The following is a 12,342-nucleotide window of genomic DNA, read 5'->3' on the forward strand; positions in this document are numbered from 1 at the left end:
TGTCCCACCGCGGAGATGAACCAGTTACTTGCACTTGGTCAGAGACCGCCTCTTTTCAAAAGGAACTTTTGGACTTTACCTCAAAAATGCTGATGAATAAAACAGATAATTTTCATAATGTGACAATAAATGATAAAGGCTTATGCACTTGGTTGGAGACCGCCCCTTTTCAAAAGGAACTTTTGGACTTTACCACAAACATTCTGAGGCAATGCATCTCAGTGCAAGAGGCGTCCCTACAGTCCCTGGTTCGAATCCAGGCTGTATCACACCCGGCCGTGATTGGGAAGTCCCATAGGGTGGCGCACAATTGGCCCAGCATCGTCCTGGTTTGGCCGGGGTAGGCCGTCATTGTAAATAAGAATGTGTTCTTAACTGACTTGCCTAGTTAAATAAAGGTTAAATAAAATAAAAATACATTTAAATGAATAATGTGACAATATGTAATAAAGGCTTATTGCATGAGGTGAAACATTATGATAAACACACGCAAACACACACGCAAACACACACACAGAATAGACTTTATTCCTGTGATCTTCCATGTGTCTTTCAGATAGGCAAATTAATGCTCCTTGGCATCATCTTGAACAAGTCCAAATGTTTCACATTCTTTCGGATGGCATGCATGAAGAGCTCATTGGAAATGGGCTTCCCACGATAAAACACTTGACACTCCTCAAAGAAACTAAACTGAAGTTATCGAGCTCTATTTCAGTAACCCACGATCTTTCTATGACAGGTCGTATAGGCTAATTCTTGTCTATATCAACACATATCAAAACATATCAATGTAGGCTTTCAAACCAATATAAGTTATATAATTCAGCCTGCATTATACAGTTAATGGAAACTGATGGCTTTGGAATTTGGTTATATAAAGTTATCTACAGAACTCATATTTCTCTGTTTGTTGTGTTTTTTCTTGGCTATACATTCATAACACATGCTGCTGACCATCATTATAGAGAGCAAGCAGGGAGTTTACTCCATGCAAAGAGGCTGAGGGATATATAGTGTAGCTCTGCCACAGGTGGCAGGTGGTACCTTAATTGGGGAGGATGGGCTCTTAATAATGGCTGGAACGGAATAAATGGAATAGTATAAAACACATGCTTTCTGTCCTCCCCTTAGCAGCCTCTTGTGCAAGTCTTCACATGTTGCTAACTAAAGCTGCAGTCTGTGACAGGAAGTCAAACCCATAGAGATTACAGCGTGGTTTCGCTCTCTTTTTTTCTGGTTCAATATTATTTCTTGCTGACTCTAAAGCTTGGTCCACTTGATGTTCTAGATGTAAATGACAAGTTATTTTTCACAGATTAGATATGACTATTCAAACTCCTCTTTTATTTTTTTCACACTAGTTGTAGTAAAGATGTAATAAAGATCACCAGATTACGTCAGCATCGTTGGCAATGAAATTCCACAAAACATTGTTCAGCTGTGACAGCAGCAGAGGAAGGAATGTGAATGGACAGCAGAGTAAACATGGAATTCAGTTGACATGGGGAAGTAATGTGTAAGCCCCCAGGGTTCAGTCTATAGCTGCACCTGCAGGCTCTCAGTTTAGCACGATTCAACCCTCAGAACCAGAGCAGCAACAGGGGAAAAGTTTTGGACTAAGTAGTATAGATGATCTTTCTCTTTCAAACATCTGGCTTGTACTGTAAGTTTATGTTAAACTGCACAACCTCTTTTTATAGTGACTACGGTGTATTGCACTGGAAGTGTGAAAATCTATAGTGACAGCCTGCCATGTAACTGTAGTTTACAATTTACAGTTTGCAATGTTACAGTGCTTACGACAGCACCTATTACAATGTCACCGCAACATAATGAAGTGTTAGAGAGAAAGAGGTGTGTCAGCATAACTTAATGCTAGGCAGGGTATAAAAGTCCTATTTTAATCGGACATATTTCTATTCACTTTTGCTAATGTTAAGAATATAATCATGTGAAACAATACTCAACAACACAAATAGTTAATAAAAATAAACAACATAATCAAGGATTTAGTGTATATCAATGTCCTTCCAGGCCTACAGTAGATTTATGGAGAAGGGAATACTCTCCCATTTATTTACAGAGCTTTTGGTTTATATTTAAGCAATAAGGCCCGAGGGGGTGTTGTATATGGTCAATATACCACGGCTAAGGGCTGTTCTTAAGCACGACGCAATGCAGAGTGGCTGGATACAGTCCTTAGCTATGGTATATTGGCCATATACCACAAACCCCCGAGGTGCCTTATTGCTATTATAAACTGGTTACCAACGTAATTAGAGCAGTAAAAATAAATGTTTTGCCATACCCGTGATATACTACGGTTGTCAGCCAATCAGCATTCAGGGCTCGAACCACCCAGTTTATAATACATTTTTTTTATCACTCTGCAGTAGCAACATAATTACACTCTGGTCCCTGCAGGTTCGTCCAAAGATTCTATGATAAGCAATATATCAATTATATGGGAAGAATGTAATTTTTTCTTCAAAAAACGTTTATTTTTGTACTGAAAATACATTTTCCTTCTTGAAGAAAATCTCCAGCCTTCTACGGAAATGCCAAACTCATTTTATGAAAAGGGAACAAAAAGGAACAAAAAAGGGAACAAAAAAATTATTTAAAATACGAGCATACTTTAAATTAATGCTTAGCTTGCTTTTACTATTTTAAAGCTTTTAAGGCCAAACAGTGTTGAGTCTATTGCCAAATTCCTATTAAAGCTGCCTCTTTGTAAGAACCTTCCATCATCACGCTCACATACTTTCAGTGGTGTGAAGTACTTCAGTAAAAATACTTGAATGTACTACTTAAGTGTTTTTTTGTATCTTTACTTTTACTCAAGTATGCAATTCGGTACTCTTTCCATCACTGAATACTTTACATGAGTGGGATATATCCTTTATGGATCATGACCCAATAAAAGAGTAATTGAATATTTGACTGATTCATTATGAAAAAAGTTGCATATCAGTTATAAAGAAGAGGTGGTGGTTAGGGGGAGGTGAGCTCCCTGTCCAATGAGTCGGATTAATCATAATCAGTCAAATATTCAATAACGCTTTTCTTAGCTAGTGATCCATAAAGGATATATCCACCTACGTACAGTATGTGAGCGTGGAAGGTTGGAAGGTTCTTACAAGGAGGAAGATTTAATTGGGATTTTGCAATAGACTCAACACTGTTTGGCCTGAATCCCCAGCCTAACTATATCAGCAAACCAGCCAAACCTCCTCATCTACAGCTGCAGGTTCCACACTCACTCACATCCGTTTGTGACCAACCAGCGGCGCAGAGTGTGTGTTTGCACGCGTGCATGTGCATGTGTGATTGTGTGTGTGTGTGACACCAGTGTCAGACACTTTCTGGTCATGAAAATATTTTTGCCACTAGATGGAGCCCTTAGCATAGAGCAAGATTGCCAAGAAGAGCATCTGCGTTGATGCGGTACATGTACAGCACAGGAGGCTGGTGGGATGAGCTATAGGAGGACGGGCTCATTGTACTGGCTGGAATGGAATATTTGGAACAGGTCAAACATGTGGTTTACATATGTTTGATGTGTTTGATACTTTCCATATGGGTGCGCCCATCCAGAAAGATAGATGACTCCTCATGGATATAACCCATTTTAACATGGACATTGCCATTGAGGGCTTCCACCATTTTAAAGTAGTCAACTGGGTAGGAATTCCTATGAGTTGGGAGGAATCAGCCAATGAAGAAGAAGAAAATGTACTCATTTAAAATGGAGATAGCCTCAATTGAGCTGCCCATGCTGTCCCAGACGTTATAATGCCACAGATACAAAGATGTGTCCTATATCTAGCTCTATTCGTGCTCCTTTACTCAGTCAATCGCATTTTCAAATCCGCCCCCACAACTCTCCCATGCGCGAAATGAGCAATGACGTCAGGATAGTAACTCCAGCACAACTTTTCAAACAGGTTGCATTCTACCAGACAACCAGTAAGTGTTGGGCACTGAACTGTTTAGTGCGCCTAACGGGATAAGGATAGATGGCTTGGAGCAGACAGGTCAAGATTCGCAAGGTGCTTCGAATAACAAATAGTTCAGTTAAGTATCTGAAATGGATCATTTATTAGAAGTAATTCACATTGGATGTAATTATTTATTTTTATAAGAGAAAAGCTTTTTAAAACTAGCGCTCGTATGGCTGTCCCGAACGTGGATACATTGTATCTGATTCTGACCAACTAACTTCTGTTCATGGAAACAATTCAGCAACAATTGTATCGAACGGATTACAGTCGATATTGTTGAGTTGGAAATTCGGGAATATAACTCTAATTTGAAAGCGAGTGTATTTTGGAAGTTGCCTGATGTCTAATGCCATTGGACGAGAATAACTTTTCTCCACGTCGTGCTTCTTTACGAAAACCTGTCAGAAGTTAACAAACTGTCTGAACGGACAAATTCTTAGTTGTCTTCATCACCATGAGAAAGTGTGGATTCCAGTGTCAAATACCACGATGGACTGAGTATATTTGTCACAAATAGTTTATTTTGAGAATAGTGCCTTACCGTGCTTTATAGGGAGCACTTTGACATATAATATAGCCTACATCTGAACAAAGTCGTGATGATTTCGGAGGAACGAAGTAGTCATGTATCCAAGCAAGCCCTCAACTTTCCAGTGGGCCTATTGATCCGCTCCCCGAAGAAGAGCCTGGCAAAGCTGGGGAGGAAGCCAAGCAATGGATCCCTGCAGTAAGTCCTATTATTTATATCCAGTGTGTCTACTTTGTGGGGTATTTAAAATGGGGTACCCTTATTTTGCAGAATTGGATTTCAGTTTTGTTACATGCAGCTGCCTGGAATTTTGTATATTCAAATGAACTTATGGCCTTCAATAGAAATTTAATTTATTTGTAGAGAGGTGCCCGAAATACTGTCCTCTTATTAATTACCCATTCATTTGGTGTCCTCTCTTGAACTCTCACTTTCATTTACATCTTTGCCTTGCTCTCTCTGTTTCACTCTGTCACTATCTATGTCTCTGTCTCTCTCTCTCTCTCTCTCTCTCTCTCTCTCTCTCTCTCTCTCTCTCTCTCTCTCTCTCTCTCTCTCTCTCTCTCTCTCTGTCTCTCTCTCCATCTATCCATCCATGTCTCCCTCTCTCTCTCTCTCTCTCTCTCTCTCGCTGTCTCTCTCTCCATCTATCCATCCATGTCTCTCTCTCTCTCTCTCTCTCTCTCTCTCTCTCTCTCTCTCTCTCTCTCTCTCTCTCTCTCTCTCGCTGTCTCTCTCTCCATCTCTCCATCCATGTCTCCCTCTCTCTCTCTCTCTCTCTCTCTCTCTCTCTCTCTCTCTCTCTCTCTCTCTCTCTCTCTCTCTCTCGCTGTCTCTCTCTCCATCTCTCCATCCGTGTCTCCCTCTCTCAGGTCCAACACCTCGGATGGCACCACCCATTCAGCAGAGAGTACAGGCGTGAGGCAGCCGGCCAAGAACAAAATCCGCCGCCACAACAACAAACTGTCGACGGTGTTCAACCAGAGCCCCCTCCTGCGGGGCGACAGTGGGCAGGGGCATGCCCCAGGTGGCAGGAGCATGGCGGGGGACCTGCAGGCTGCAGATGACCCTGCTGAGCTGTCCAGTCAGATGTCTGCCCCAGGTATCCTAAAGATCTTTGGCAGCGACATTTGCCAGGGAACCAACTACAAGAGCGTGCTGGCCACAACTCGCTCCAGTGCCAAGGAACTTGTCAAAGAGGCCCTGGAGAGGTGAGGGGTTAGGGATGCCCACTGGCATAATGTGATTTGTTAGCATTAGCTTCAGTGCAGACAGGCAAGCAGAAAGGGAACATTCCTCAAGGCTGAATGGCATGGACTGCAATACTGCTCATCCTAATATAGTGTGAACCATTGCAAATCACTTAAAGCTGGTGATATGGATATTTTACCCAAATGATCTCAAAGCCATTTTATTTCAGGAGGAATTAGATCTTATCATGGTATTCTGACTGAATCTCTTTTATCGTTGCTTAGATACTGTCTGGAGAAAGAGGATCCCAGTCAATATGTGCTGTGCGACGTGATTGGCCAGACCGGAGCAGACCACCAATGGAAGACAGAGTGCTTTCGAGTCGTGGGTGACCACGAGAAGCCCCTCATGCTGCAGTCGCATTGGAAACCCAAAGAAGGCTTCTCCAGACGCTTTGAGATCCAGAAGAGAGTGAGCGTAGAGGAACAGAGTGCTAAAGAGACCGACACCGTCACAGCAGGTATGTCAACCACACAGGTGCAGCTCAGTGACCCCCCTAACAACAACCTAAAGCCCAGGTAATCATTCTGTCTCTGTTGGGGTGGCATTGGATCTCCTATCTCTGTCACTAACTGTAGGGTAATAGAATCCATTGTCCAGCTTATCATGAGACAGAGCAGGGGAGATGGCAGGCAAGTGAGAGGTCAGAGAAAAACAAAAGCTGCAGTGAGGGGTAGACAAGGTCAGAGTGTCCCCTCTCTCTTATCTGGGATTGACAACAGGGTCCCAACAGCTCCTTCTGAAGCACCCAGGGCAGGGGACTGGCTGTGGCTGGATAAGCTTTTTCCGTTGGGACCTGAATGTGTCCACCGCTCCACATGTTATTCTTTCCATCAGAGCTTGCCTCCTGCACACTGGACACTGTGTGGTCCTGTTGACTTTGGCGTGCATTTGTTGTGATTCTCAGTTTTTATCAAACCCCACATCTCCCTCCACTCTCTTTGCTCCACTCTGATTGGGGGAAGCTGGGGGAAGTTGCCCCCCCCCCTGCAGGCCTGACCAGCCCCCCTGACACAGTGTGGCAGAACAATGTGGAAGAACGCCCACTTCCACAGCTGATAAGGCCTGGGAGCAGGAGCTGTTAGCTGGGTGTGAAGCTGAGTTCTCTGGACATTCCATGGTGTTTAATGGCTCCAAATGAGCTGAATAGTGTTTATGTTGCGGTACATCAGCCCAACAGCCAGGAACGCCTGTTGATATCAGATAGAGGATAACACCTCTCACTCCCCCTCCAGATTTCCTCTCTCCTTCCCCTTCTATGTTTGCTTTGACTGAGAGCCAACTCAGTAAAACATTATGATATGTTGGTGTGTGATGGACTGGAATGATTTGATGGAAGAGCTCCACTAATAGTTTATTGAGTGTTTAGCATACTCTGAACCTTCCGTTTATGCATAGATGATGACGTTTATGTTACATTGACTATATCATGACACAATCAATTATTTCGTAATAAACTATGAATACATGATTAATAATCACTTCTCTGCATCTAGTCTCATCCTCCCTCTCTCCCGTGCTCCTCTCTGCCCCAGGTATCAACGCCCAGGCTCGTAAGCTCCATAAGGGCCGTTCGCGGGTCACCTCTCTGTTCATGGACGGCAGTGGTGAGGATGTGGAGGGCCTGGGGATGTGGAGGAGTCTCAGTGAGATGGACCTGTCTGCCATGAAGAAGGAGGCTGTGCAGGCCCAGCAGAAGGCCCAGCTCATCAGGGAGGACCCGGAGGCCGAGGCCGACAAGGAGGCCCTGCGTCTGGGCATGGAGAAGGAGGAGACGGAGAGCAGTGACGACAACACCACCCAGTACTCCATCCACCCGCCCTTTGACTTCCCCTACTTCCTGCTGCTGCAGGGATACAGCTACAGACAGGTAGGAAAACTGGAAAGTGAAGCTGTTGCCGCTGTTATACATTAAACCCAGATGCATTTGTTTGTCTATCGGATTATGGATTAATTTAAATGATGAGTAACTTTAATGAAAGGATTGGCTTCAGTTTACACAGCTGAAGTCAATTTGTTAGATAAGAGTCAGTCTGTTCTTGAATAGTTAGGCTCAGAATAGGTTTGTATGGTTGGAGAATGCGTCCGGCTGCGACAGAGAGATGTCATGCTGAAATCCTTCACAGAGGGCCTGGGCAGCCAGATAGCAGCAGCTGTATTTGGTTGAGCCTTTGTGGCTGCTCCATTGAAGACCTTTCAAGGTTCTCAAGTGTCTCTTGGCAGGGTGGCAGAAACACTGGGACGAAAGGCTTATCAGAGACACTGAGGCGTAAACAAGTATACTCCACTACATTATAGAGGCTCCCACTGAACCTCTTAGGTTAAGACCTGGGGTTAAAATCCCCAGAAACAGAGAGAGACAGTGAGAGAGAGGAGCAGAGAGCAGAGGGGTTTAGCTACAGTGAGGATGCTATAACAGGGACAGCGAGAGACTGAGTCTTGCTGCTGGATTACTATGGCCTCAGAGTATTGGGCTCAGAGCCACGAGCTCAAGCAGAGTCAGAGTAGACCGGCATGTTGTGGACAGGTGATCCTCGTGTCCACACACTGAGTGGGCCAGCCTGGGTCATGTACTGGAGAGGCGGGACAAAGGAGCTGGCCCTGGCCCAGCAGTAGAGTTCCCACACTGGGATGTGTTGTCTCTCGTCAGGGCTCGTTGAATAGATAAGGAACACTGTGCTCACAATCACAGTTCAGCTCAGCCCTGCTGGCTCTGCAGTGGAGGTGGAGATAGGCCTGAATAAAGGTACATAGTATTAGAGAATAGAGCAGAAGGAACACTGTATTGTCTAAACAAACTCAGTGGATGGTCACATACACATGCCTAGCCTACACATTTGCACACAGGCTCGTGCATGCCAGAACAAACATGCACATTTAGGCACAAAAGCTGCACATTCAACAAAAAATTATAATATTCTTCTCAAAAATAAATTTCTGTGGGTGACAGATTTTTTTCTGCACTTTTATTCCTTTACAAAACATTCTGGCTATTTCAATGCAAAACCAGAGTGAGAGTGGCAGGCTGTGGCCTAAGCAGAGAGCCAGAGAGCCAGAGGGCCAGAGGGCCAGAGGGCCAGAGGGCCAGAGGGCCAGAGAGCCAGAGAGCCAGAGAGCTAGAGAGCCAGAGGGCCAGAGAGCCAGAGAGCCAGATAGCTAGAGGGCCAGAGAGCCAGAGGGCAAGAGAGCCAGAGAGCCAGATAGCTAGAGGGCCAGAGAGCCAGATAGCTAGAGGGCCAGAGAGCCAGAGGGCAAGAGAGCCAGAGAGCCAGAGGGCTAGAGGGCCAGAGAGCTAGAGGGCCAGAGAGCCAGAGAGACAGATAGCTAGAGGGCCAGAGAGCCAGATAGCTAGAGGGCCAGAGAGCCAGAGGGCAAGAGAGCCAGAGGGCTAGAGGGCCAGAGAGCTAGAGGGCCAGAGAGCCAGAGAGCCAGATAGCTAGAGGGCCAGAGAGCCAGATAGCTAGAGGGCCAGAGAGCCAGAGGGCAAGAGAGCCAGAGAGCTAGAGGGCTAGAGGGCCAGAGAGCTAGAGGGCCAGAGAGCCAGAGAGACAGAGGGCCAGAGAGCCAGAGAGCCAGAGAGCTAGAGGGCCAGAGAGCCAGAGAGCCAGAGAGCCAGAGGGCCAGAGAGCCAGAGAGCCAGAGGGCCAGAGAGCCAAAGAGCCAGAGGGCTAGAGGGCCAGAGAGCCAGAGAGACAGAGGGCCAGAGAGCCAGAGAGCCAGAGAGCTAGAGGGCCAGAGAGCCAGAGAGCCAGAGGGCCAGAGAGCCAGAGGGCTAGAGGGCCAGAGAGCCAGGCCCATTCCTAAAAACAAGAAATGCTGCTGCTCTCTGTTGTTTGTTCCTCATTGTGGAGACTGCTGAGTGTGCAGAACACTGGGTGTGGTGTGCCAGATACTGGGGGAAGTACTGAGCCCGCCCCTGGTCTGGCCACTTGACAACAATAAGTCACTCATATATCAGTCCTATGGAATAGAAATGTTCCAGCTCCATAAATGAAATAGTTTTTTTCAGGCTTGACTAGTTATTTTCGAAAGTGTCTTTGTGTTTCCAGACCAGATTTTCCTGAACTTAATCACCTGTGAACAATGAGAGCTGTAGTGGATTTGATTTCCTTGTAAGTGTTGTTGTTCAAGTGCAGGTCAGTGTAGTCACAATTCACATTGACTCACAGCTATTAACTCCCTTCCTAGACAGTTTGATCTATTCTGCCAGATATCATGTGCGGGGAAATAAATAAAGGTTGTTTTGAATATTGCTTTGAATAGTCCAGTTCAGTGTATCATATGGAGCCAGGGGCTCTAACCATTTAGTCAGTTAAGTGTATGTGCTCGCACGCACTGCTCAGTGGCTGATTGGCTTCCATGCTAGCTGGGATGATACAGTATCATGACCTGCCTGAAAGGCTCTGCTTGTTCAATCCAATGTCTGAAGTGGCCATACAGCATTTACTGCGATGTAGCCTCCGCAGACGTCAGGGCTTTCATACTTGATCTTAGCGGAGCAGAGCAGTGTTATAGTGAAGGAAGTTGTCAAGGAAGTGACTTTGTGTTTATACATGACGTACCGCCCCCACCTACCGTCAACAAATCATGTCAATGCGGAGCTATAAGGAGCCCTCCGCATTGTTACAGAATTTGAGAGGTGCGATGCGGTACGGAGCTTGATTTGGCTCTGCATGCCTCTGGAGGCTCCGCAATTGGAGCCTCCGACTACATTTTCAGATCAACCATAAATTGTCTTTAATAGTCTTGGGACGGATGACTGAGCGACGGGTGGTGTTAGAAGGTCATGACTTCCCCCACACTGATCCTCAACAGAGGGTCCCCACAGAGGTGCTCAGCCCACTCCCGTACTCCCTGTTCACCCATGATTGCGTGGCCACACACTTCTCCAACTCAATCATCAAGTTTTCTGATGACACAACAGTGGTAGGCCTGATTACCAACAATGACGAGACAGTGCTACAGGGAGGAGGTGAGAGCCATGGCGGAGTGGTGCCAGGAAAATAACCTCTCCCTCAGCGTTAACAAAAGGAAGGAGCTGATTGTGGTCTACAGGAGACAGCAGAGAGAGCCCGCCCCCATCCACATAGACGGGGCTGCAGTGGAGAAGATCAAAAGCTCCAGCTTCCTCAGCGTGCACATCACTGAGGACCTGAAATGGTATATATATATATACAGTACCAGTCAAACGTTTGGACACACCTACTCATTCAAGGGTTTTTCTTTATCTTTACTAGTTTCTACATTGTATGTATAATAGTGAAGACATCAAAACTATGAAAAAACACATATGGAATCATGTAGTAACCAAAAAAGTGTTCAACAGATTCTTCAAAGTAGCCACCCTTTGCCTTGATGACAGCTTTGCACACTGGCATTCTCTCAACCAGCTTCACCTGGAATGCTTTTCCAACAGTCTTGAAGGAGTTCCCACATACACTGAGTGTACAAAACATTAAGAACCCTTCCTAATATTTTGCACTCAGAACAGCCTTAATTTGTTGGCACCCCACAAGGTGTCGAAAGCGTTCCACAGGGATGCTGGCACATATTGACTCCAATGCTTCCCACAGTTGTGTCAAGTTGGCTGGATGTCCTTTGGGTGGTGGACCATTCTTGATACACACAGGAAACCTTTGAGCGTGAAAGACCCAGCAGCGCTGCAGTTCTTGCCACAAACCGGTGCGCCTGGCATCTACTAGCATATCCCGTTCAAGGCACTTAAATCTTTTGTCTTGCCCATTCACCCTCTGAATGGCACACATACACAATCCATGTCTCAATTGTCTCAAGGCTTAAAAATCCTTCTTTAACCTGTCTCCTTCCCTTCATCTACACTGATTGAAGTTGATTTTACGTCAAAAGGGATAATAGCTTTCACCGGGATTCACCTGATCAGTCTATGTCATGGAAAGAGCATAATGTTTTGTATTCAGTGTATTTTTATATGATATTGCTCATTCTTTCGTTTTGGGGGGAGATTATGTGTGTATTGTTTTTTTAAAGTGATTTCTTTTAAAGTGATTGTTTCATCCAATTGTTTCATCCAATTCTCACTCCCCCCTGCTACTCCCTCTATGGACAGTCCCCCCACCCCAAACGGACACTTACCCTGCCCCCACCCCCCACATTTATCATTGCTACAGTTGTAAATGTGTATATAATAATATTATTATTATTATTGTCTAATTCACTTCTATTTTTTATCCTGCACTGTTGGAGCTCGGAGCATACGAATGTCACTGTACCCTGCGATAATATCTGCAACACTGCGCATGTGACTAATAAACTCATGAAACATTTTTTTATCTGTGTACTTTGACTTGATTTAACATGGACTTGTGGTTCCACACCTAAGCCCTTCCATTCCGGTCCCTCCACCACACTGCCAGTACACGCTTATCCTGGATCTGTTCTGTCCTCACATAACACACACCTCTAATGCGCCTGCTTGATCAATCTCCAAACCATTACACAACTTCTCAATTAAAGTCCTAGGTCTTTTATTTGCACTTTGTATTGTGGTGTCAAAGTGCATGTGTTTACATTGTAGTT

At 45.2% G+C, this 12,342-nt stretch overlaps 1 protein-coding gene across 2 annotated transcripts in view; it reads left to right on the forward strand.

Moving 5' to 3' along the window:
- Nucleotides 1-3,950: 3,950 nt before the first annotated feature.
- The window catches only part of LOC129825035 (ras-associating and dilute domain-containing protein-like), a 29,213-nt gene continuing 20,821 nt past the window's right edge, over nucleotides 3,951-12,342 (forward strand). For both annotated transcript variants that reach the window (XM_055884716.1, XM_055884705.1), the window contains exons 1-4: nucleotides 3,951-4,734; nucleotides 5,409-5,747; nucleotides 6,012-6,247; nucleotides 7,323-7,657. In XM_055884716.1, coding sequence (XP_055740691.1) covers nucleotides 4,607-4,734; nucleotides 5,409-5,747; nucleotides 6,012-6,247; nucleotides 7,323-7,657 — 1,038 coding nt within the window. In that variant the 5' untranslated portion in view covers nucleotides 3,951-4,606. The remainder of the gene's footprint in view (nucleotides 4,735-5,408; nucleotides 5,748-6,011; nucleotides 6,248-7,322; nucleotides 7,658-12,342) is intronic.

This window comes from Salvelinus fontinalis, chromosome 2 (genome assembly GCF_029448725.1).
Source record: "Salvelinus fontinalis isolate EN_2023a chromosome 2, ASM2944872v1, whole genome shotgun sequence".
Classification (NCBI taxonomy): Eukaryota; Metazoa; Chordata; class Actinopteri; order Salmoniformes; family Salmonidae; genus Salvelinus; species Salvelinus fontinalis.